Genomic DNA, 27,576 nt, shown 5'->3' with positions numbered 1-27,576 from the left:
TGAACATGAGGTCTTATTCACATTTTCTCTTCATTTTACTCATTTTAACATCCAGAGCACCTCTGCATTTAACTTGTAACTTCTCTTATTGCTTATTGTCTCCCCCTTCTATTTTTCTAGTCTTCTACAGCTGCTTTTTCTCCCCTCTCTTTTGGAGTTAATGTTTCTCATGATTCTAGACGTTATTGCTTGTTTTCTGATTTTTTCTTTTCTTTTTGGCAAAAGAAGCACGTTCCTCCTAAACTTTTTTGAAACTTAAAATGAGTCAGGAAGAAAGTCTGGAATGTGAGTCTTCCCCTTCCTCCCCCTCAACAGCCCTTACTTTGTATCATACACAGAGTTTTGCAGGTGTGCAGCATTTTTCACTAACACCATTTAGGGTTGGTCCCGTTTTTGTGTCTATAACAGATTGAGGTTGTCACTAAAATAAAATAAAAAATGAGGACGTTATTGCCTTGCAGCTCCTCTCTTCCCTTACCTAGATATAAGTAATGTTTGCCAAGCAATCACAAACACATTGTCACCAAGGGATGAATTCTTATCCTTCTCTAAGCTTTAAAATAAGTTTTCAGAGTTATAAAGTAGGAAGAGTGCAGGGCAGAGAAAGCAACCTTTTAAAACAAAGTTCAAATCAATAACAACATTTCCTAGTCTCTATTTTTCTGTTAATGACTGAAGACGAGTACCAATTAGAGAAGCCTCAAATGTCTGGATTTCTGGTTGTAGCAAGTGGTGGGACATGACATCTATTCATAGTGCCATGGAAAAGTCCAGGTTGTTCTTAGCTACCTTTCTTCCATCTCGATCTTGCATGAGGACACTTAGATCTGCCTATTGCTTTGCCCTGAGGCTTTTTCTTTGTCCTTTATTCTGTCTTACCCATTTCTAACTTCAGGAGGAAAACTCTGCAGTCTTTGGTAAGGGATCTGGGGGTCTTTTATTTTTAGTTTTTCCTAACCAGCTCATTTTAGTCATCATTTTCTCATCAGGTTTTCCAGTAATGCTTATGTTATCACCTGATATCACTAGACTTTTTAATCCTTCCATTGTTTCTTTCTTACTGTTCTCAAGATCACACAAAACTGGCACTGAAGTCAGTCCCTTCAATAGCTAGCATTAAGATAGTTCTGCTTCTTCATTTTTTTTTTTTTTTAACACTTTTCATAGATTGTCTGAAAACATGTTTTCTTCTTTTGGTTTGTACTTCAAATATTTTCTTTCTTAGCTATTAACTCCGCTAACCAACTCTGAGAAAGCTTTGATTTTTGTATAGATGTTTTCAATACTGTTGAGTGTTGTTATTTTGACAAATGCTGCACATGCATTTTCTACAGTCTGAAAACCATTCATATTAGGATGACAAAACATGTAATTGTTTATGTTTAGCTAGATTCTTGCTTATCAGAGTTGTTTTACCAGGACACATTCATTCTGTTAGTTCTGAGAGTTATGATGTAATTGTCCTTGGTAATGAAGCTTTGTCTTGATTTGGTGTTTTCTGTTGAAACATTCTTTGGTGGAACCAAAAGAAAATAGTGACGGGTTTCCATCAGCATTTTCAGTTTAAGTGAGCAATACTGATTTTTTTTTTCTTCCTTTTTTATTATGTTCCTTGCCCCTGCTAGAGGGTGAGGCAGGAAGACCAAATAGGAAGCTGCTGTCTCAATTGTAGCAAGAGATTTGAGGGCCTGACCTTTTGGAGCAACATTAGGCGTGAAAAATAATTCGCATTATTATTTTCAAATATGCAGGCAAGAAGGGTTTCCTTAGTTTAGCTCATAATGTTGTGACTGCTTTTAGGGTTTAGAAACTTCAGTTTTTCTTGGAATCTCTATTTTCTTTTTAACATACCCTCTTTGGTACATTTCTAACTAATTGTGAGATTCATCACATGCCCCACTTATGATCTCCTAGTTTTAGAAACTTAGTGTTTATCACATCTTTTGAAAAAACAACATTGTGGGTTTCCCTTTGATTATAAAAGTAAAAGGAAAATAAAAACAACTTGTGCTGTTACCCAGAGATAACAATTCTTGGCATTTCCATGTGTTTCCTTTTGTTTTCTGTAGGTATATAAATAATTGTCTATGCCAAAGTGCATTTCTATAAATTTTTATTTACTTATACAAAATCTTGATTTTATGAAACATGATATTATGAGATGTCATTAAATATTATGAGTGCATAATATTGATTAATCACATGGATACACCATAAATTTTGAGGTTAGTATTTTCATGAATAATAAATCTTCATGTCTGTCCTCAGGATACTGGATTAATGTACAAACACATTTTTAAAGTCACCAACTTCTTTGAAGGCTAAAACTGAATATGTAAAGATGTGAATGAGCCCTAATGGCTGAAAGTTCCAGCCAGTTGAAGAGGTAGCAGTAGTGCTTAGCTGCTCTGCATTCCCCACCTCCACCTTGAATAGAAAATACTGGAGCATAGAGAGTTTTCAAGGGGAGGACATAGAGTGCAGTGGCAAGGGGTCTTCGGCCCCACTTTCCCTGTCTCCTCACTCATCCCCAGGTGCCTCTCTACCCAGTAGTTCAACTTGGATGCTGACATGTTTTCTGATCTTTCCTTGGAATTTTTGTTTGATTTTGGTCAAAATTTTTCTGTTTATCAAAGATGATAGCTTTAATCCACCATGTCCTTGCCTTTTTCAGCTATTTGTGTGCATTGCACAATGAGTAAAATGTCTTCTGTAAGCCCTGGTATTCTTGCACCGTAGGAAGAGCCTAGTGAAGGCATATAGTAGTACAACAGCATAAGAAGGGCTACTTAACCTCACAGATTTCCAGATTTCAGTGAATAGTTTAGGAAACAAAAATCAATACAACTCTCCTTGTATAAGTCAGTTCATGGAAGCAGACAATTATTTGCTTTAGATAGTGTATCTGTTAAGCTGAGTACTCACAACTTAAAGGTATGTGTGTTTGTGTGCGTGTGTGTCACCAGAAAGCTAATTCTTTGACCACAACAATGTCAAGTTTAGTTTTTCTTGATCCTTGTTATTTTGAACTGTTTTATGTTGATAGAAAAATTGTCTTTTAAATGAATTCTAAAATAACAGACTAATGTGGAGGCGTTTCATGTTGTTATGATATGACCTTATTCTTGGTGAATGACTTTGATTCTAATTAAATTGAGTATTTCTAGTTGTTAATTAATATTTTAGTTTTGAGTTTCCATATTGGAATTATCTGTCTTTAAGTAAATTATTTCAGCAATTGCAGTTGTATCACAATCCCAGGAAGCTAACAAGAATAGTTTACAACTGTTACAAATAGCATTCGTATCTTTATTTAAAAAGCTATTCAATTGACCATGCAGATGTTATTACAGATTTTTGTCTTTGATATGATAAATTTCCCATTAATTTAGGAAAATCTGTGTTTAAGGAATGTACTATCAAGTTTTGCATTGTTGAGCTGCAATTTGTGAAAGTTCAAGCAGCCGTACTGACAAACAATTTGACAAATTTGTAACTGAGACTCTTTTAAGCAAAGGCTAACTTCTGGAGCTCTATGGTCTGTATTTTCTGTTCAGAAACATGCACTTGAATTTCTTCTCTTTTGTGGGTCCAGGAGGTGTATAGACATTACCCATATGTGCACATAGACATACATAGATAAATGTTCATATTCTGTCATATATATTTACATCGTGTATCCAGCCTAAGTTGTGTGTGAAGATGTATATACTTTTAAAAAAATTAAAAATATTCACTTTAAGCTTTCACTAACTTTGAAAGAAATTTCTGTTTGTCTAGGTTGAAGAAATTGTGGATATTGGAGCATTTGCTCCAGAAGACATCCATATTCCTCAGATTTATGTACATCGCCTTATAAAGGGAGAAAAATATGAGAAAAGAATTGAGGTAATTGACTTAGCTGCTTTGTCAGTATTCACGGATCCAGTTACAGAGATAATGCATCCTTGAGACCATTCCAGATGATGGGGAACTGGAGCTGAGCTGAAAGTCTGGTTTTGGATCTTAGTAAGAGCTTCTCATGTGTCTTATCATAATGGGGATACGATGATCTATGCCTCTGTGCAGCCTGACAGTGCCTTGTCATCACAAAATATGTATCACCATGTCATGAGATTCTCTAGGCTGTGTCTACCAGGCTTCTATTGTCCTAATTTATGATGTATAGTTTTTCTGGCTGTCTTAGAGGGGACATAAGAATAATCATGTCTTTGGTGGTTTTACCCCTGCTGAAGTCTTATCTTAATGTTTGGTTGTTCAAAATTGTCTATCTTGAAGGTGCTTTGCACTTTTCTAGAGTGCAGAATGTCATTCTAATTAGCTTCGGGCTGTGGGTAGCTGGTGAGTATGAGATTGTGGCAAGGAATGTAGGTACCAGGAGCATTGAAGGTATTCTAAGGCCAGTGTGTTTGTCCCTATTGCATTGCTGTAAAGGAATACCTGAAACTGGGTAATTTATAAAGAAGTTTATTTGGCTCACACTTCTGTGGGCTATACATGAAGTATGGCACCAGCATCTGCTTCTGGTCAGGACCTCAGGAAGCTTTTACTCAGAGCAGAAGGAAAAGGGGAAGCAGGCATGTCACATGGCGAGAGAGAGAGAAGGTGCCAAGTTCCTTTAGACAACCAACTGGTGTGTAAACTAACAGAGGGAGAACTCCTGCATTTCCCAGGGGATGGCACTAAGCCAATTCATAAGGGATCTGCATCCATGATCCAACACTTCCCACTAGGCCGCACCTCCAACATTGGAAAGTACATTTCAACCTGAGATTTGGAGGGGACACATATCTAAATCATCAGCCAGTGAGAACAGAGAACGGCCACTTTGCCAGAATTACTATCATGATTCAGAAGTGTCTAGGGATCAGCAACAGAATAGACATATAGTAGGGTGCCAGAGATATCTACCTTACAGATATCAAACAGGAAGACATTTTATAATACAAAACCAGTGTTGGGGCCTAGGAAGAAAGGATGCGACTTTTGCAAACATGAGCCTGTTTGTGTCAAAGAGACTTAATAAAGGAAATAGTTTCCTGGCTGGTTTCTGCGTATTTCTGTGATTCCTGTGATGCATTTGTGGTAAAAGTAGTCTAGACTTTGCAGGTGGAAACAGGCAATTGGCAGCAGCAACACCTGGTAAACACATTCTGATAGCCCTGAAAAACACATTCCCAAAGTCTGTTCCTCTTTCATTCTTCTGGCCAGTCCCTGTGCACCAGAGGATAAGTTAGTTGGAAAAGTAACAGAAGTAGCAGACAGTGTGATGATAGTAACAGATTATTTGCTTCAAACAGACTGAAGAGCATATCTTCCTCTTTAAACAAATCTGACCACTTTCATTTAGTTCCTAAAGAATTATTTCTACCATCAAATATCACCCATAGTATTTTTTTAAATCTCTGGTATATTGCAGATTTGTCTCATAATAATGGGAGCGAGCTCATCTTTTTTCCAGTAAAATTTATTTCAGCAGTGATAAAATACAAAGCATACCTTCAACCACGAATAATTTATTTCTGTTTAATTTAAAGCGTTTATCAATCCGGAAAGAGGGAGATGAGGAAGCCAAATCTGCTAAACCTGGAGATGACGTAAGGGAACGAATCATCAAGAGGGCCGCTCTTGAGTTTGAGGATGGCATGTATGGTATCCTTTATCCTTCTGAGCCTGGGCAAAGACGTAGCCTTTGCTTTTCCCATATTGATCAGGCTATTAGACCTCTTGCATAGTGAGTCATCTCTAGTCTACGGTAACTTTTAAGGTAATTAATCAATGTTTTTTTTTTGTTGTTTTTTTTTTTTTTTTTTTTTTTTTTACAAAATGTGGCATATAACCCAAAGATGTCAAGATATATAACAGATATCTCTTTGCCTTCTTGAAACAAAATGGCAATCAATAATTTGCTTAGCTATTTTATAATACACAATAGATTTCAGTACAACTTGCATTTAATGGGAGATTATTGGGAAAAGAGATTACCCAAGATGAGTGTTTTCAAATCTCAGAATTCTTAGTAATAACCAGTGCTATTTACTTGCTCTCTATCCTGACATTTGCATACTCATTGAAAGATCCAACTTCTTTTTTTATTTTATTTATTTATTTATTTATTTATTTATTATACTTTAAGTTCTAGGGTACATGTGCATAACGTGCAGGTTTGTAACATATGTATACTTGTGCCATGTTGGCGTGCTGCACCCATCAACTCGTCAGCACCCATCAACTCGTCATTGACATCAGGTATAACTCCCAATGCAATCCCTCCCCCCTCCCCCCTCCCCATGATAGGCCCCGAGAATGGGAGAAAATTTTTGCAATCTACTCATCTGACAAAGGGCTAATATCCAGAACCTACAAAGAAAGATCCAACTTCTTAACAGCCCTCTTATTCTCTTGAAAAAGATCCTGTGAGTACCCTTTTATATCTGATATTTTGTAAGGGTATTCAACAAATGATTCAAATTCTGCTTTAGATACTTTGTCAAGAAAAGGAGGTAGACATAATTAATATTTGGATTTTGAATGCATTTAACAAGTCTGTTCACCATTTTGCTAGTTTTCACTACAGCAGACATTGAATTATATAATACAAATAACACATATAAATACACATAGCATATGATAAAATGAATTTTTGTTGAATGGTGGATACAGTAAAGCCATACTTAAAGACCTAGGACCAAAAGAATGAGAGACATGACAAATGTCTCCATTCTCTGAGCTTCCCTAGTCCATGAATGTCAGTCTTCCACACTGTGATCTTGACTGGGAGAACTTTTCTTTTTCTCCTTTCTTTTTACCTCTACCTCATTTTTGTTCATTTTTCAGTTTACACCTTGTGTTATGGTGCAAACCCACATAAGGGAAAGGAATAGCATGTTGCTGCTCTTCCAGCTCTTGTATCAGCAAGGTACGGAGTCAACCAAGTTGAATTAGTAGGTGAAAGATGGTCACTGGACTTTCTTCTCAACCTGTCTTACCCTGACTTACCATTGATATTTAAACACTGACTATAATACTGATTGTAGGTGTTCTTTATTCAGTTATTGTATTGCCTGTGAAAAATATTTGCAAGTCAGTTTATGTAAATGGTCTTTCCATATCTCCTACTTTTTTTCAACCCAAAATACATAGACTTTTTTCCTCCCTGGTGTTTGACTTTAAAATATTAAAGAACTGAGAGAATGCTACAATATAATGAAAGAGTTGAGGTACCAGGCTTGTAATTTGGGTTGCTCTGTCCTAAAAATACCTGCTCATAATGGAATTAATATCCCAATGTGTTCTGTGCATTATTGAGAAATAAATCACAAATAACACTGTACTAGACTGTGAGAGAACATTAGAGGTAAATCAGGTAGCTATAATCATAGCTTCATAGATTTACTGTATCCATAAGAAGTGACCTGGGTCATTCAGTTGTACTGCTGGCCTTTGTAGTTTATAATATGGCACCATATATAAACCTCCTCTGGCCTTGATTCATGAAGATTTCACTGTTAGAATCTCATCAGAGTGCCATCATTCTTTGTACTAGTTCTGGTGAGGTATTTGGTGTGCAGTGGTAGTGAACAGTAGTGGGCAGTAGTTCCGGGCAGTGTATCTTTGATCTGATCAGCCTGCCTGTGTTGATAGGCAGGATTGAACCTACATCATTGAGTAGTAATCATCATCACTCCTGTTTTGATCATATAAGGAAGATGATGCAACAACCTCAGTTAACTCTTTGATGCCTTAACAACAGCTACTTTATATATGAGCTCAATTGTATTTGCTGAAATGTAATTTCTTCCCCACTTTTCTTTTTATGTAACAGAACATTCAGTTACCAATGAATGTTACCATAGAGACCCAAAGGATCTGATATACTTTTAGGCAGAAATTTTGGTATTGTCAGAAAACTTTTTTAAAATTTAAAAATGGTAACTCCATTTATCAATAAAGATGATAAAAAATGATCTTTTGGCAGGAGTTTTGAATAGTGAAAATAATTCTTTAAAAGTCAAGCCGTGTTTAATAATCAGTCATAATACATCAACCCAAATTTGTAGAGCACATTAATGAAAATGTGCTTATATTTTTGTTAAAATGTAACAAATGGCTAGCTTCTGAGGCCACTACGATATTGGTGGGAAAGCATATTAATGTTATTGAAAAAGATATGACTAATTAGAGACTTTTTTTGAAAAATTACACAATAATGCCCAGAGGGTGATTGGAGTCTATATATGTAGAAGATTTATGGTATAACTTCTCTACCTTTTATATGCTGGACCTTAACATCTTTTTTTTCTAGCTAATTTGGGCATAGGAATCCCTCTCCTGGCTAGCAACTTTATCAGCCCAAATATGACTGTTCATCTTCAAAGTGAAAATGGAGTCCTGGGTTTGGTAAGATGAAAATTTGTTTTTTAAAATCCAATCTTAATGAAGAATGAGATATTTCATGTTGTGAAATTTTTTATTAATTTTTTTTTATTTCAATAGCTTTTGGGGTACAAGTGACTATTGGTTACATGGATAAATTGTATGATGCTGAAACTGGAGATTTTAGTGCATCCGTCACACAAAGTGAAATATGAGTTGTTGCTTAAAGTGCCCAACCTTATTTTTCTTTTTATCATAATAAAATATTGAATTTTTCCCTTAAAATGTGAGCAAGATAGTATTGTATTTTATGTAGTAGATGGTGCGTTCCTGACTCTGGGCTTTCTGACTGCATCTCCCATGTGGAACCTGATTCAGAGAGACCTCATGATTTCCTGTGTAAACTCTTTCTCATCCTTCTGTTGTTGGACAAGATAATGAAGGTTCTCAACAGTTCTATGTTAAATAAAATTAAACCTCAGAGTGCGAAACTGAAGAGGAAGGTTTCCACTTTAGGACAGGGACATTGTTTGAGTTGATTGCCTCAAAAAACTGTAGAAGTTCTCATCTCATTCTCCTTTCGAGGCCCTATTGTCCAAAAGGTTAAATTTTTTTCTTCCTTAAGATTAAGCATCCAAATGAGCTCAGTTTTCTTAGTTAGGCCATATTTTTTCATTATTATAATAAAATCATATATTTTTTACTTCCTGTATGACATTTTAATTTAACAATGGCAGGGATTTGGTTTGTCTATTCATAATCTTTTATTTCTCAGTAGATCATAACTGTTAATGCAATAGAAATTATGCATATGGAAACATATTCATAATTCAAAATATAAATAATGATCATGGGCATATAGTTGATACTCATTGAGGCAATAATCGTGACATTTTCAGACACAAAAATGATATATGTTTGGATAAAAGCAGATTCATGTGGAAGTCAAAGACTTGCTTTTTTTTGTTTGTTTGTTTTTTGAGGCCTAATCTCTCTCTGTCGCCCAGGCTGTAGTGCAGTGGCGCAATCTTGGCTCACTGCAACCTCCATCTCCTGGGTTCAGGCCATTCTTCTGCCTCAGCCTCCCAAGTAGCTGGGACTACAGGTGCCCGCCACCACGCCTGGCTAATTTTTTGTATTTTTAATAGAGACGGGGTTTCACCACGTTAGCCAGGATGGTCTCGATCTTCTGACCTTGTGATCCACCCGCCTTGGCCTCCCAAAGTTCTGGGATTACAGGCGTGAGCCACTGCGCCTGGCCAAAGATTTGCGTTTTTAAGGTGCCTTAGAGATTATAGAGTGATCAAATTCCTAGTTTTGAAGAAAAGGGAAATAAATTTGTGGATTATCCATGGCCAGTGTTTAAAGGAAAATTTACATAGTTCTGAACATTAGTTGCCACCTCAGTTTACAGGATAAATTTGTGGTCTCTCTCTAGAAAGTATGTAAAAATTTCACAGCCAATAATATTTCTTCATTTTTGGCTGCATCTTATATCTTTTTTTTTTTTTTTTTTTTTGAGACAGAGTCTCGCTCTGTCGCCCAAGCTGGAGTGCAGTGGCCGGATCTCGGCTCACTGCAAGCTCCGCCTCCCGGGTTCACGCCATTCTCCTGCCTCAGCCTCCGGAGTAGCTGGGACTACAGGCGCTCGCCACCTCGCCCGGCTAGTTTTTTGTATCTTTTAGTAGAGACGGGGTTTCATCGTGTTAGTCAGGATGGTCTCGATCTCCTGACCTCGTGATCCGCCCGTCTCGGCCTCCCAAAGTGCTGGGATTACAGGCTTGAGCCACCGCGCCCGGCCATCTTATATCTTATGCCTTTTTATTTTTTTATAGTTTCCTCCCTTTTCATCGAATATATGTGATATTGTTTAACTACTTGCCCTATTTAAATAGAGTTATGTTATAAAAACATATGGAAAATTTAAAAAACTTTACTGAGAGTAGCTGTGCAAAAGGAACATAAGGACATAAGTATATCAAAACTTAGATGTAGTGAGGAGTAAGATTAGAAACCCAAATTCAGGCCTACAGTTTACAAATCAGAAAGCTAAAAGTTTGTCTCTCCAGGTCCTTCTGGCCAAATAATGTGATGTAGTTCGTATTCATTAATCCTCATGGAAAAGTTTTTGAATAACATTGGTTGCATAGTAGGTACTAAATCTTTTTTCTTTGATTTTTATATTTTTAAGAGAATGGGGTGTCACTATGTTGGCCAGCCTGGGTTTGAACTGACCTCAAGTGATCATCCTGCCTCAGCCTCCCAAAGTGCTGAGATTACAGGCATGAGCCACTGCCCTGGCCTACATTAGTTTTGCCATTAGTTTTGTTGACCTACATTTCTAATACATTTTCATAGTAGGGACTAAATAATTACTTTTTGTTTTATGGACTTGTATTTCTAATAGTATAGCATTTCTTTTAAATTGGTAATTTTTAGAAAATATTTTTCATTTGCCCAATCACAACTTTAGTATAGAAAAGACTAACATAAGAAACAGAGCCATGGACACAACAGAATTATTTTTCAAAAGTTTACCTCTAGTCTTCGGATGATACATTTCTAGGGTTTTTAGGGAAGTTACTTATATTACAGTTTTAATATGTGATTCAGTGAGAATCTTCATTTACTGATTGGATGTATGCTGTATTTGACAGGGTCCATATCCACGACAACATGAAGCTGATGCAGATCTCATCAATGCAGGTAAGCTCACTTATTTCTGGCCCTTCCCTTTGCTGTTAATATTGTGCTAAATAATAAGAGTTTGGACTCAATTCTTTGTCTTTTCCTGGAGAGCACTCCATAGTATTCATTGTTGAGGAGGGGAGACAAGATTTTTTTAGGTCTTCCCTCGTTCAGGAATGAACAAGATAAAGGAGGAAATGCAGATGACGACACATTTAGTGGAAGAGCTTTGATGGGTCAGTCAGGGTCCTGCCTGTGAATAGAGAACATTTTTTTTTTTTTAATTTATTTTTTCTTAATATTATACTTTAAGTTCTAGGGTACATGTGCATAACGTGCAGGTTTGTTACATATGTATACTTGTGCCATGTTGCTGTGCTGCACCCATCAACTCGTCATTGACATCAGGTATAACTCCCAATGCCATCCCTCCCCCCTCCCCCCTCCCCATGATAGGCCCCGGTGTGTGATGTTCCCCTTCCCGAGTCCAAGTGATCTCATTGTTCAGTTCCCACCTATGAGTGAGAACATGCGGTGTTTGGTTTTCTGTTCTTGTGATAGTTTGCTAAGAATGATGGTTTCCAGCTGCATCCATGTCTCTACAAAGGACACGAACTCATCCTTTTTTATGACTGCGTAGTATTCCATGGTGTATATGTGCCACATTTTCTTAATCCAGTCTATCACTGATGGACATTTGGGTTGATTCCAAGTCTTTGCTATTGTGAATAGTGCCGCAATAAACATACGTGTGCATGTGTCTTTATAGCAGCATGATTTATAATCCTTTGGGTATATACCCAGTAATGGGATGGCTGGGTCATATGGTGCATCTAGTTCTAGATCCTTGAGGAATCGCCATACTGTTTTCCATAATGGTTGAACTAGTTTACAATCCCACCAACAGTGTAAAAGTGTTGCTATTTCTCCACATCCTCTCCAGCACCTGCTGTTTCCTGACTTTTTAATGATCGCCATTCTAACTGGTGTGAGATGGTATCTCATTGTGGTTTTGATTTGCATTTCTCTGATGGCCAGTGATGATGAGCATTTTTTCATGTGTCTGTTGGCTGTATGAATGTCTTCTTTTGAGAAATGTCTGTTCATATCCTTTGCCCACTTTTTGATGGGGTTGTTTGTTTTTTTCCTGTAAATTTGTTTGAGCTCTTTGTAGGTTCTGGATATTAGCCCTTTGTCAGATGAGTAGATTGCAAAAATTTTCTCCCATTCTGTAGGTTGCCTGTTCACTCTGATGGTAGTTTCTTTTGCTGTGAAGAAGCTCTTTAGTTTAATGAGATCTCACTCTTACATAGGGTAATTGAGAGTTAGAAGAAGGGACAATTTACAAAGGCATGGATAGGATTAAAAGAGACCACGAAAGGATGGTAAAATTCCACAGGGAATTATCACCTCTGGGCTTTATGGGGCAGGTTGCTGTTATTTGACTGAGTTCCTCTACCAAAGGCCTCTTAATAGGAACTGTGACCTTTGGTAGAATAACTCAGTCAAATCACAGCAACCTGGTTGGGTGGAGGGTCTCCACTGCTGGGTTGCCTGCCTGTGCCTTCCATTGGTGAATCTCAAGTCAAAGTAGGTCAGCCTTCTTAGGATAGAGAAAGGTGGGAGTGAATCCATAGCAGCAAAAAGAAAAGATCTGGTAAAAACCGGGGTTTTCGTTGGTGGTGATGCTTACTATTTTCTAGTTCTCCTTGGAGCAGGAGAGGAGCTTAAGGAGGTTCTCTGCTGGTAAGTACGATCTGGTGATGTAATAAATGTAGTTTTGTTGAACTGGAGACTAGAGCCTTGTCTTCCCTTTTGTTCCTAGAGGCATATGCTTTGCCTTTTATTACTAGCCTTTTCTTTGACTGGGACATAGCCTCATATATTAACAGCCTAGAGGAGGAAGAACAGGTCAGGTCTTTTGGTCATCTTCACTGCCTATGCTTGAGGCAACACTGCCACCACTTTGGAGCCGTATATCTTCCCTGGAGTGCAGCTGCCCATAAGAAGCTAATTTTTAGGTTCTAGCATGATTTTCTGTATCCTTCTTTTATTCATTCTGCCCCTGCAAAACTGTTATTCTTACTTTGCATTCAAAAATAGTATGTGTAAATTTCAGATGACAAGTAATATGAGCTGAACATAAAGGCCAGCTGCCAAGTAAAATTGATGTTTGATACTTAGAATTTTTGGAAGTGAAACAGCTTCTGGTTGAATAGTTGAATTAGTTAACACGACTCAACTCTGAAAGGCCTACTGTGATAAAGCAATGACATTTAACCAAGGCTGTAATTTAATTGTACTGTACCCTTTAGCATTAGCTCATTGATCTGTGAAAATATTTGCTGCTTGGTTTAATTAATTTATGATGTTAGTGAGTTATTTGCAAAATGAATAACTGCATGTTCCAAATTTCAGGCTTCAGTTTATAAAACCCACTTTCCTTGGAAAAGTTGTTAACTTTTTCAACGTGGTTTGACAGTAGGTTTTTCCGATTCCATAGAGCTTAGAAGTAACTCAGTCCAAATGAAGCCACCAATTTTATATTTCCACTAATCTTACATTTCAACTTCAACACATGAAGTGCCACATTTATAAACTACTTTACAAAACAAGAATTCATTGCTTATGGGAAGCCAAGCTGCAAGTTAGTTTAATAATATTATAACTTTTTCAAAGTCCTTTTTGGGAGTTTCGATACTTTGATACTTTTGATTTTAAATTAGGGAGGAAATACTTTAAGTTGGAGAACGTAGAATATAAATTGGTGGTTTCCTCAATTCCCAAAATTAACTGGAAGATCAACCCATTATTTGTGTTAGTTTCAAAGCATTTTATGGAAATCTCTTTGAATAAAGAGTTATGTTTCTGGATATAATTGGTATATTAAAAATTCAAAATTATAATAGAACTATTTCCAAGGATCTCTTTTTAAAAAGTCTTATAAGGTTATGTAAAAATGAACTACCAGTTGTATAGTATTATATGGCTTAGAGCATACTTTTTCACATGTATTATACCATTGGACCCTCAGATGAAACTTTGTTATACAAATTGGGAAACTGAGGTCCAGAAAATTGAAGTGACGGGTTCAAGATAACATTGCTAGGGACTGAGTTCATACCCAGTCTCCTGCTTGTGACCCTGGCCTTCTTCTGTATACACTGAGTTATACCTGCTGATAACCTCACTTGCACAGAGGTGCAGACAGCAGTGCTTGGAACATTCCAGAGGTCCCATCAAGATCTGGGCTCTAACCTAGATTAACCCAATGCAGTTGTGAAATTTCTAAGTCTCATATTTTTGCTTCTGTATTGTGTGTTTTGCGTTCTTCATTTCTTAATATTTTCTTACTTTAGTATACAGTATTTTAAATGACTTGACTTTTAATTAAAGTTGCTTTAGAAAGAATCACCATGTTTAATATCCCTAGCCCCCTGCCATATCCCTCTACACTAGTGGTTTTCAATGAGGTGGGATCTGATTTTGCCCCCAGAGACATTTGGCAATGTCTGAGGACATTTTCGATTGTCACACCTGGGGGAGTGACATCTAGTAGGTAGAGGCCAGGGATGCTGATAAACATCCTACAGCAACCAGAACAGTCTCCCCATCCCCCAGAGTTCACCAGGCCCAATTGTCAATAGTGCTAAGCAGGAGAAACTCTGCTCTAGAGGTATATGTATCACATCTGAAGAATCACAGGCCTGCAGTCTAAAGTACAGATAACACAGCATTCCAGGTCTCTGTAGTGGTTGCAACCAACCATTATGGCTTTTTGTCTTGCTGTGCCCTTCAAGGATATTTTTGTGTACCCATTCTGGACTGCTGGGTGTTTTCTGATTATGGCTCATACTCTTCTTTGCATGACTTTGCTCTTGGTGTGTCTTTCATGAGATTTTGTTCTGCTCCATTCCATTGTTACCCCATCTCCTTACTGATAACTTTCTATCAACATTCATTATGCTTATCCTTCAAGTTCTAGCTCATTTTTCTTCTCCAAATCCTGCTGTAGCTCAGAAATGCCCTTCCCCTAAACCCACAACATATCTAGTGTCTCTCTGAGAAGCATATCACATTTTGCCTTGTAATTATTTGTTTATCTCTCCTGCTGTATAGTAAGTTCCTTTTGCTTAGGGCAGTGTGGTCCAAGTGTGGTCCCCAGACCCACAGCATCAGCATCACTGGAAATGTTTTAGAAATGAAATTCTCAGACCTCACCACACACCTACTGAATTAGAAACTCTGCATTTCAGAAATCTTCCATGTGATTCTGATGAATGTTAAAGTTTGCAAACCACTAGTTTAGATCACCCAAATTTGGTGTATAACACTGTTTAAGGCATATAGTAGGCATTTACTATTGTGTGGATGACTTTTAAATCATGAGCCAAAGGACTCAGTGACCGTGAAATTGATAACTCTATTGCCCAAATATGAAAAATTCAGATATACATAAAGAAAAATTGGAGGAGACAGAAATCAATCAGGAATAGCCAAATAAGAAAGCCCTCTTTATGTTGCTTTAGTTATGACTTTTCTTGACCAAACTTGGACATTGTATGTGAAAACCATGGATTCAACTTTAGGATACTTATTTTCGTTTAGATATTAGATGTTTAAAAATGCTGAAAATTAACCTTGCTTCAAAAGAATGTAATTTTTAAGATGCTATAATGTATTAGCAGAGGACTTGATAATGTTTTTTCAAGAGAGTTGTTTTCTGGGCTCTTTAATAAAACTATGCTTCACAAATAATATAGGGAGATCCAAAGCTCTTCCCATTGATCTCAGTTTCCTGTAACATGGTAAATACGCATTGTATGTATTATCAGCCAGTACAGATTATCTTTTGGAAGTCAGTGTTATTTAGCTCCTAAAAAAAAAAGAGCTGGGATTTTTAATGTTTTTCTTCCTTTTTGTCCTACAAATTCCTCCTCTTCGACTTGCTGCCTTATAGGACTGATGAGGATCTGAATTTGCAGGTTATAGACGTTGTGTCTAGAATAAGGTGTAGTTGTGTTATGCCTGTCTTAAAACCTAGAGCTCACACAGGCTGGCCGTCCAACCCCACCATATAAGCCAATTGCTTGGTCCTGTGACATTTATCCCTAGAGGGGCAATGGCATTGTCTCTTTTATAGGTAGCTTTGGAGAGAAGAATAACAAAAATGGCGATAATTAAAGGTGATGTTTATAGAGCCCTTTCTCTGATCCAGGCAAGTTAGAGTAAGGACTTTGCATGCATTATCTAATTTAATCCACTATGTCTTACATGCTGTTTAAAAGCCCCTGCTAACCATACCAGGAAGTATTTTAAAAACTTTTCAGTTTTGTGGTACTTTAAAAGATACAAAGATGTTTCCATCATTTAGAATAAAACTCCCTCAAGAGATATATATTTATATCAAGATGAAATATTTATTTATTTATAAATAAGCTTACTCTTTCTCCATACTCAAGTTTGAATGGAGGGAGATATTGATGGAAAAGTTAGCTTTTGGGAACGACTTGAGAATTTGAGGATATAACTGTGTTGCACAGCTAGGGATATTCAGACTGCTTGTGGTCCTTTTGTTTCTGAGAGCTATTCCCTTTCCAATTTTGGAATAACGGTTTTGCTTCTCTTTCTTTTTGTCTGTCCTATTATACTGGGGCCATGCATGGGGTGTTCTCAAACAGGTGACTTATCTTTGGCACAGTGGTATGTTAGCACCTTCCTGGTTGAGACCAGAAGCTATTCCCAGGCCCCTGAAGCTCCTGAATAGACAGGAAATAGATCACAAGATGGCAGCGGCTTAGATATGAGTCAGGTGATTTTATTAGTTCTATGGGGAGTCGATGACCTTGAAAATCTTTTCCAGCTCTGAACTTCATTATGAGGTGTAAGTCTTGGGAGATGTCCTTCCAAGGAGACCTCTTGGCAGTTAACCTTAAATACATTGGCCAGTATTACCATGTTTTTCCCTGATTTTATGAGAATCCTATGGTTTTAATAGAAGCTTATGGGGCAAGAGGGTACAGATGAGTCAGAAAAACAAAGAAAAGTGGAGAGAGATGAAAAGTGGAGAGTTCAGGCCAAATGAAATAAAGGAATTAGGTGGTTCCTTTTTTTCTATATGTGTTTTCTAATTTTAGTTTTATTTCTCCCCAGCTTCATTGCAATATACTTAACAAATAAAAATTGTTTATATTTAAGATGTATAACGTGATGATTTGATATATATATACATTGTGAAATGATTACCACAATCGTTAATTATCACATCCATCGTCTCACATAGTTACCTTTTTTTTTGTAGTGAGAACCCTTAAGATCCACTTTTCTAGCAAATTTCAATTATATAGTATAATATTAACTATAGTTAATACTATATGCTGTACATTAGAGTCTCAGAAGTTATTCTTATCACTGAAAGTTATTTGTTGATTAAAAAAGAAACTGCGATGCATCTCCTGTGTAATTCTCTTCAAAATTGCATTCCTTCTTATATTCATACTGATTCCACAGTCTCTCTGTCCCAGTGACTTGCAGTAGCATTGGATTCTGACAGGTGTTACCCCAGAACTCCCTTCCTCCTCATTCCTAAGTAGTATTTAGCAGAGGATTGTGAAGGGAATGGGGATGGTGAGAGGCTGGAGAGGTATAGACAATAGAGGAGTGCATTTCCTGTAGAACAGGGGTCCCTAACCCCTGGGCCGTGGACCAGTACGGGTCCATGGACTGTTAGGAACCAGGCTGCATAGCAGGAGGTGGGCGGCAGTCAAGCCAATGAGCATTACCACCTAAACTTGGCCTCCTCTCAAATCAGCAGCAATATTAGATTCTGGTAGGAGCCCAACCGAACCCATTGTAAAATGTGCATATGAGGGATCTAGGTTGCCCGTTCCTTATGGTAACCTAATGCTTGATAAGCTGATGTGGAACAACAGTTTCATCCTGAAACCATCTCCATTCCCCAGTCCGTGGAAAAACCGTCTTCCACGAAACCGTGCTGAGGTGCCAAAAAGGGGACTGCTGCTGTAGAGAATTTCCAAACAATAAGAAAACGAAAAGTGATCTGCTTTTTATTATCATCATGCAAAGGCAAAAGCAATGTCAGTGACAAAATACTTTCCACCACAAAAGGTTCCTATTATGTCCCCCCACCTGCCATGTCACTGCATTTTGGTAAAGGGAGTTTAAGTTCTTTTGGGAATGGAGAAGATACGGACCTCTGTTCACCATGATACTCTTAGAAATCTAATAGCCTTTTCTTTCTTTTGTGTGTGTGTGTGTTTAGGCAAGGAAACAGTTACTGTTCTTCCAGGAGCCTCTTTTTTCTCCAGCGATGAATCATTTGCAATGATTAGAGGGTACGTAATAACAGAGCCCCTCATGTTTCACACTGTGTGGAATGAGCTGAGTCATCCTCTGAGTGTGTTAGCAAGGCTCTGAAACACAGTCACATTTCCCAGCCAGAAAACTATCAGGAGTTTGTTTGGCTGCATGATGTGAAATTATTCACATCGAATGTTGGACATTGAATATCCAGCCCACTGTTAGGAAAAGAACCCCCAAAATGGAATCCATGTCTTTGTGCTAACCAGACTGAAATAAGCATTTATAAGGTGCTTTCTGAGGATTCTATCATTTTCTTCAAACTGTGTTCACTTTCTAGCTAGTGTTTGTGTTCAGATAGTCACATTCTGCCTCACTGAAGGAAACAATCTTCCTGTGTACACCTGTTCATAGTTTGTTATTGAGCCAATATATACTATAACATTTTTTTCACAAAAGAATTCTTAATGATTATTTCTCTGTCAGCGTGGAGCTCTATTAGGAAATCAGTTGTGTGGTGGGGGGAAGCAAATATATTTTGGTGGCATGAAGTTATTCTGATTGCTAGCAAGTTCAAGCAAAGGGGACAAAAGATTGTGAGGTTCACTTTATTCTTCCTCCTTCTTTCTCAGGGGACATGTCGATCTGACAATGCTAGGAGCGATGCAGGTTTCCAAATATGGTGACCTGGCTAACTGGATGATACCTGTAAGTAGACATTTTTTATTCTGAATTACGTTTGGATCAGAATAGTTACTTTTTAAATACTAAGAAAAAGGGCCATGAGATCACAATTCTTTGAAAATGAAATATTTTAATATATATTTCTTACTAGAATCAAATTTTAATTAAGTAAGCACTGAGAAGTATTCAGCTTTGCCAATTTGCTCTTCAGCTGGGACTGAAACTAGGCAAGATCAGAGCCAAAACATCTTCTTTAGAAGAAACCAAGTTAGAGAAGACTTAAAAAACAGAAAAAGGGCTAATTATACTCTGAAAGTAAGAAATACAAATATTTACCATAACTAAAGTTTTAAACTAGGAAGAACAATTAATAAGTTTGTTAGCATTGTTAATTGTTAATTAATGTTAATTGTTAATTCTATTAATCAGTGATTGAAATCATCTTGATTGGTTATGTGATCCCATAATCACTGTCCTCTACTATGGAATTCAAAGCATGAGAGTTTACTATCATTGTGAAATGCGCGGTTGTCATTTAATGACGTAAATCAAGGAAGAAACCTCCTAGAATTAGCTTTGGAAAGAGGACTGTTATCACTGCTTAATTCATGAGTGTAGTTCATTGTAGACCAGGTTATTGCTTCCCAAGTACATGCTTGGAAACAACATTGGGTATGTTTATGATTATGAGCTCATTTTGGGTGGTAGCTCAGTTGCTCTTTGTGTGTGTATTCAAAGATTTCTATGTTTTTCTATAGAACCAGCAAAGAAGAATCTTGTCAAATAACTGAGGCTGGTGGTCTATGATATGACAGTTTTCTTGAAATGTCTTAAATTTGTTTTCTAGTAATTTTTTGAGGAAGCTGGATTAATGCAGTTGATAACAGTGTTAGAGATCATGTTAGTCTAGCTCATTTAATCTAATGTCACCTGAAATGTTGTTTAAGTTTTGATAATTATTCAAACCCTAGTTTCCAAACTTGGTGGTGTATTGGAATCATCTCAGAGTTTTAAGAAATTTCAATGCATGGGTTCCAGCCCAGGTAGTCTCTAATTTAATTAATCTGGGTTGTAGCCTGGACACTGGGTCATTCAAAGCAACTCAGATGGTTCTAATATGTGACCAGGTTTGAGAACCAGCATATTAAAGATTGATTACAACTCACCTCATTTTAAAATGTAAGAGAAAAACATCATTGAGCCATCATAGTAAGAACTCTTAGCAAATTGTGGATTATATTGTTAGTTTAGTTGTAAAAATATTGATCTTTCAGAATCAGCCATAGTTACAAGGGTTAGCAGCTTTTGATTGCTTTGAAAAAACCAGGGACGGTCTCCTGAGTATCACACAGTGAATCAGATAGAAAGTTTATGGAAATACTTGCGTAGGATATTATAATGTATTTCTGTTTTCAAATTTTAGAAAAGGGCCATATGGGGTAGTAGAGTGAGTATAGGAAAGCAAGCCCTAGATTTTAGCACTGACTCTACCAGTAATCAAGGTGTGACCTTGAACATTTCACTTATGCTCTTTGGCTTAAAATGCCCTCATCTATAAAGTGAGGGTTTGAGACCAGATAACGTTAGGAGTCTCATTTGGTTTTCTTAGCTTAGTGGGTAAGAGCAAGGCCCTGTAGTGAGATAGTCCTGGATTAAAGTCTTATTTCTGACACTTGCTGGCAGTGCAACTTGAGCTAATTTCCTATTTTTTCCTCATCTGTAAAATGGGAATCATATTATAGTACCTACTTTATAGGACTATATGAAGGAATACATGTGACAATGCATGCAAAGTACATAGCACAGAGCTTGACACATAGTACCTGGTAAATAGGTTGTTGTTCTTATAAGAAGTTGCAGATTCCTGGCAAGGAAGAGAAAAGCATTGGGTCCTATGAACAAACGCAATAGGGTTTTAAATACATCTATTTCTCTGTACTAATGATTTTTGAAATCACTTTGAACAGTGGTCCTGAGTATGAAGCAGAAATGTGTTAAATATCTTCTTCCCTTCGGGGAACATGGGCATCTTTATATCAGTATAACATTTGTTTATATTATGATTTAGCACGTAGTAAGGCTGGAAGTTCTCATAGTGACAGTGTACACTATGTAGTTATTTATAGGAAAGCTTTGCTGATGCGTATCATATTTTTACATATCCTGTTAAGATTCCTGTGAATGATTAAAATACAAATGTTTATTACTTTATACTTTTCTCAATATAACTTGGAGCCCATGAGTTCCTGAAGGAATGGACCTAGTGGGGTGAACAGCTCTGGAGTTCTGTAGGAACATCATGGAAATCTAGTTGAGAAAAATTAAGCATAAGAAGTTTTCTGGGGTTTGGTTCCACTGTTTTGGTAGTGGAAGTTGGTAGTGTTACTTCTGATTAGCAATTTTTTTGTTGCTTTTGTAACTGATAATCATTTCCTAACTTCTTTGTATGGGATGCACCGTGCATATTTTCATTGTTTGAGACTCAGGGCAGCTTCAGAATCAACTCCATGAGGTTTAGTTTGGTTTTAATTTCAGCCCTACCCCTTACAAATTATGTGATCTGGAGCACATGTTTTGGCTAGGATTAAGTGAGAAGAAAATGAAGTGAACACTGCAAGTACTCTCTAAATAGTAGCTATTAAGTAATACTCTATTACTTAAAATTAAACAGGAAATATTTACCTTAAAATACACTGGTATAAGCGAGGTGATTTTACAGGAGCCAGCACAACCTGCTTATCCTAAGTCCCTATTCAAGCACCAAAATTAAGCCCTTTGAGGGCACATTTTTTTCATTTATTGGTTATGGATAAAGATAGAGCTTACCTTCCTTATGTAATTTCAGTAAGCTATCTATTTTTATTTGTCCCAAAGATTTGTTGACTTATATAATTTAAATATGTTTTTATTGCAAGATCTGGCAGTCAAGAAGCTGAAAAATTCAACTTTACTATATCATTTTTCATTTACTTTTATCTTTTTCCTGAGTTTAATAATCTTTCAATGGCTGAGTTCTCAGCATCATGACATCATCATCAATCATTACAGCATCAGATTACAATAAACATTAAGCCTTCAGGGCAAGCAAACAGTGTGGGTGCTATTTGTCTTACCCTTTAATAGCTTCTTAGTATGCAGTGTTGGTCTCATGTACAGAGATTTTTAACAGTTCTACCCTGAGCATCCAAAGGAGGAAAACTTGACAAAACAGTAGTTGGCTCCTTCAAGCTCCCTGTTGATTGTGATGATGGTAAAACCCCAGGCAAGCAAATAAATGATGGAAAGATGTGCAGTCCGCTGAATCTATATTCAGAGCTGCTCTAGTGCCTTCTGAATGCCTATTTTTGGAGAACAGCTGGCATTGATTATTGACTTATGAAGGGAAGCAGATGTGTATGGTCAGCAATGAGAGCTGGTTATGACAGCACAAAATAGCAGCCCACTGGACAGGGCTGCAGTACGTGAGTGGCACAAGAGCCAAGAGCCCTCCTCTATGTGGAGAGGATTGAATGAGGCATTCTTAGGGCAAGAAAGAATGGGACACTTTTGGTGTCTTTTTTTTCCCTTTACTCCCTCACATTTTTCACATCTTTGTGCATTTGAAAAGAATAAATACTAATTAATGTCATACTCATATGTGCTACATATTTGAGCACATAAAATTGATTGGGTTCTCTAGACATGCTACCTGTTTTAAATAAGTTAAGTCTCTAGTATTCCTGGTTATAAAACTACAAGGGAGTTTGTGTTCAAGATTCAATCTGTTTAGTTGCATCAATTGTAATCCAAATATTAATCCAAAATATAGATATTTAAATATATTATGACATAGGTGAAGAAATAAGCATAAATCTCTAGATACTGTTTTAACTTTAGTGTATTGTTCATTTGGTCCTGAGGTTCAGGAAAAGAAAGACAGGTGGAAAATCCATATGAGGTCATATGAAACTTTTACAATTAGTAATGCCTTTGTCTTATTAGTGTAATGCAGTGGAAAGCTCATAAAACTTTGGAATTAGACATACTTGAGCTTAAATGCTGGTTCTTTACTTATTGATCATGTAGTGTATCACTGTTATACTATATTCATTGGTAAAAATGACAGTTTTTAACTCATGCTTGTTCTGAGGATTAAATTCACTAATTCATTCAACATGTATTGATCTGGCATATATTAAGGGTCAGGCACTGTTAAATATAAATGACAATGTTTTGGGGGATGCAATAGTTAACAAAACAGACAAAATTCTCTGCATTTATGGAGCTGATATTCTAACAGGGGTCAGCAAACTGTGTTCCCTGTACCAAATCTGGCCCACTGCCTATTTTTGTAAATTTTTCTTGGAACATAGCCATATCCACTCATTTACGTATTGTTTATGGCTGCTTTTGTACTGCCACAGCAGAGTTAAGTAGTTAGGTTAGAAACTGTGTGGCTTGCAAAGCCTAAAATGTTTACCATTTGGCCCTTTACAGAACAAGTTTGCCAACTCCTGCCTTAGATCATTGATTTGAAACTTTTTTTCTCTAATATAAGCAAGTAATGTCCTACAGATTTTTATATTGTTTCAGTCTCTTCAAAATACTTTCTAATCTTCCTTGTTATTTTTTGTATGGCCCATTGTTTATTTAAAAGTATGTCAGTTTCCAAATATTTGGTGATTTTCCACATAACTTTAAAAAAATTTTCAGTTTAATTATTTTGAGGTGAGAGAACACACTTTATAATTTCAGTCCTTTTAAACTTGAGACTTGTTTATGGCCCAGAATGTAGTCTATTTTAGTAACTGTTCCATTTGCACTTGAATATATATTCTGCTCTTGTTGGGTACAATGTTCTGTAAGTGCCAATTGGTTCAAACAGGCAGTTAGTATTGTTCAAGTGTTCTGTGTCTTATCAATTACTGAGAGAGTAGTCTTGAGATCTTCAGCTGTAATTGTGGATTTGTCTGTTTTTCTTTCAGTTATATGACTTTTTGCTTTATCTGTTTTAGAGCTGTTACTGCTTGCATTCATACACATTTAAGCTTACATTCTCTTGATGAATTGATCTGTCATTTTGTCTCTTCAATAATATTCCTTATATTGAAGTCTGCTGTCTGATGCTGATATAGTCACTCTTCAAAGTATGTTTCTCCATTCTTCTGCCTATAACCTGTGAACACCTTTATTTTTAAGTAAGTTTTTGTAATCATATCGTTAGAGTGTTATCTTATAATCTCTAAATCATATAATCTCTAAATTGGAGGTTTAGACCATTTACATTTAATGTAGTTATCAATATGGTTGGGTTTAAATCTATCAGGATTTTTTTTTTTCTGTTTACTTCATCTGTCCTTTCTGCCCTTTGATTTCTTTGGGATCAGTTAAGTATTTTTTGAGTATTTTATCTTTACTGTTGGATTACTTTTTACTGGCTTCTCTAGGGTCTACCATATATGTATTTTATCACAATCTACTTCAAGTAATATATCACTTTATATATAATGTAAGAATTATACAATAGTAAACTTCTATTTTCTGCCCTTATTGTGTGTGTTCTTTAGTGATATTTAATTCTGCATGTGACATAAACCTTATACTTTGCTATTATTTTTGCTCTAAACACTCGACTATCTTTTTAAGTAATCTTTAAAAATGAGGAAAAATCTTTTGTATTTTTCCAACATATTTTCCGTTTGTTGCACTTTTTCTATGCACAGATCTAGATTGCCATTTGATGTTGTTTTCCTTCTGCTTGAAGGACATCCTTGGATGTCTCTTGTGTTATAAAATCTGTGGATGTCTCTCAGGTTGATCTTTTTCAATATTTGCTTTTAAGCTGTGTTAAGATTAGTTAAGAGTAGCATTTAGTTGCAGTCTAATTTAGCCCCACTACTGAGGCAGTCTTCTTCAGAGGACTCTGCCTGATGCTCCATATATTACAAAATCTTTCCTCACTGTTTGGTAGGATTGTGAATTGTTCCTAGATCTGTGTTTGTTTTGAGCCTTTTTTTTTTTTTTTTTTTTTTGTCTAATGCTTGCTTAGTGGTTCTTTTTCAGGCTTTGACTAATTTCTTCTTATGTATGCACATATCCGTAACCTGCCAAAGACTTGAGACCTTCTTCCTCTGCAAATCTGAGCTCTCACTCTGTATAATACCTCCTTTCTGGTGTTTTCAGATCTCAAATTGTAGTTGCCTCAGGCTCTCTGAAGCCAACAAAACTGCTGAGTTTCACTTCCTGTACTGCAGCTTGCAGATTCTCTCCAGGCAGTAAGCTGGGGGAAATTGTAGACCTATCTTGTTGGCTTCTCTTCTTTCAGAAATGGTAGTCCCATACTGTGTGTTGTCTAATGTCTGAGAGCTACTTTTTCGTGTCAGTTTGGTTTTTCTAACTGTTTAATATCATTAATAACATGTTTGAATTTATGTCATTGTGTATTTACTGATGGTTTTCTTAGTACAAATCCCTAGAAATAGAATATCTTTGTCAGTATTTTAGGGATTTTGATGTATCACTGAGTTACTGGCCAGAAAAATTATCCCCGTTTACTTTCACACTGTTTTTACTGTATTACCAACACTGAGATCAGCTTTTTAAAAGCTTTATTATTTTCTTCTGTTATTTGGCATTTCTTTAAAAAGCTGCTCTCTGGGATTGTTTAAAGGGCAGCCGTACCTTACTCTTCTGGAGGGCATTTAATCGTTTTCTTCTTGTTTTGGAGACCTTCCTTTTGGCTTCTAGCAATTATCTCTCATCAAATTCCAGTGTTGCTCTCTTTAGTTATATTAAAAAACAACATTGATAATGACTATTCTGTGCTAGTGAATGTATCTTAGGAGATCCACTGTAACAAGCATGTATGTGAATGTGTGTGTACTTCTTCTGTTTATAATATTTTGAACAAACTCTAGATGTGGGATAGAATAAAAGCATAGCTATTTTTATCTCCTGTGGTACTCTTTAACCTATTCTGTTAGGGAAGCTTTTCCTCTGCCATTAATGAATACCGCATGACGTTTCAGCTCACTCCAGGAAAATAAACAGCTCTTAGGTCACTTTAATTCATAAACTCAGTCTTCATTCAGACATTAGAGGGTCCATTCCAAAACAGTGAACAATGCTTTAATAATCATTCAAAAGCAATGCATCTCCTCGTTTTTGACCTCCCAGCTACAGTCTGCCTGCATTTGAAGGTTATATGGTATTCTTTTGCTCTTTCTCTACTCCTCTCCTCTTCTAGCTCACTGTTTGGCGCCCACCAGGATCAAAATTCAAGAGAAAGGGAAGGCAAGGAAATAGGGCAGGAAAGATTTTACATAGCAGGAGACTGGTAATACTGTTTGCTGGCTCCATGATCTCTGGTCCATAAAAGTATTTAGAGCTGATCCCTCTGTGTATGTGGAGTGGGGTGAGCGGTCATCTTTAGAGACTCCCTTCTTAGTTCCTCCTGCAGCAGCTGCTCCTATGGGTGATGGCTGGATGCTTCCCCAGCAGCTTCTGACTTTTCTGTGGTCCACTTAACACATAGACTCTTACTGGTAGAGTCCCTCTTCCTGGGCTATCCTATTGACAAAGCATTAAAACCTGTTGAGGTTGGTCCTCTCTCACATGGCCCCCATGTGGGAAGCACTCACATTTCTTGTACTGCCTCCAGTGATAGCGTAGTTACTTCCTCAAAACAGCCCCTTTAACTTTCTCAGGTAGGAGTCAGGCAGCACTCCCTATCTGCGCTCCCCATCTTTCAGGCTCTGAGTTGTCAATGGAGTGAGCAGCAGGCATACCCTTACCCCTTCCTTGGTTGCTGAGAAATGTAGGGGTAGGTAGGATACTTTTCATCAAATAAATCCTTCATACAAAACCTTTGCTATTCCTATACTGTATTCCTTGGTCCTGCTGAGGGTCCCAAGAGCCTTGGGATGTGCTTTTGACTATTTCCTTTGTAAATTCTACTTCTGAGCATCTATCCTACATGCTGGTATCTCCTAGCTCTTCTATTAATCAAAAGTGAGACAGTAAGATCTTATCTAACATATGGTTACCACCACTTTTGCTCATGAACCTGGCTTTTTCTTGTTGCCATTAATCCTCCCTATTTATCATATTTAATTCTGCACGTGATATAAATCTTACAATATTTTGCTATTATTTTTGCTCTAAACAGTCAACTGTCTTTTTAAGTAATCTTTAAAAATGAGGAAAAAAACTCTAATATGTTTCCAACATATTTGCCCATTTAAGCTCATATTCAGCTAAGCCTTGGTGCATATAAGGGTGTTTTCCATCTATGGTTCTAATACCTCTGGGCGGTTCCCCCTAGCCTGTTCTGTTTTCCACAGAGGACTGTGGAAGAACCCAGCCAAGCCCTGTTGCCCTACTAGAGAATAAAAATACTGACCCATTGGGATGGAGCTTTACTTCCTGTGCTGATTAAAAGTGCATTTAATGTCTTCAGAATTTCCAAGAGCAAAATATTATTTTCTCTCATAAAATTTAACAAATGGACATGCATTTTTTTCAGAAAGG

At 36.9% G+C, this 27,576-nt stretch overlaps 1 protein-coding gene across 3 annotated transcripts in view; it reads left to right on the top strand.

Moving 5' to 3' along the window:
- Positions 1-27,576, top strand: part of OXCT1 (3-oxoacid CoA-transferase 1) — a 146,611-nt gene that overhangs the window by 58,774 nt on the left and 60,261 nt on the right. For all 3 annotated transcript variants that reach the window (XR_007726391.1, XM_050793457.1, XM_050793458.1), the window contains exons 8-13: positions 3,781-3,888; positions 5,538-5,652; positions 8,306-8,400; positions 11,034-11,082; positions 18,347-18,419; positions 19,017-19,092. Coding sequence is in view for 2 of the 3 variants with exons in the window: in XM_050793457.1 (XP_050649414.1) it covers positions 3,781-3,888; positions 5,538-5,652; positions 8,306-8,400; positions 11,034-11,082; positions 18,347-18,419; positions 19,017-19,092 (516 nt within the window). In the remaining variant the exon portion in view is untranslated. The remainder of the gene's footprint in view (positions 1-3,780; positions 3,889-5,537; positions 5,653-8,305; positions 8,401-11,033; positions 11,083-18,346; positions 18,420-19,016; positions 19,093-27,576) is intronic.

Source organism: Macaca thibetana, chromosome 6, assembly GCF_024542745.1.
Source record: "Macaca thibetana thibetana isolate TM-01 chromosome 6, ASM2454274v1, whole genome shotgun sequence".
Lineage (NCBI taxonomy): Eukaryota > Metazoa > Chordata > Mammalia > Primates > Cercopithecidae > Macaca > Macaca thibetana.
This window is presented reverse-complemented; position numbering and strand designations above follow the sequence as displayed.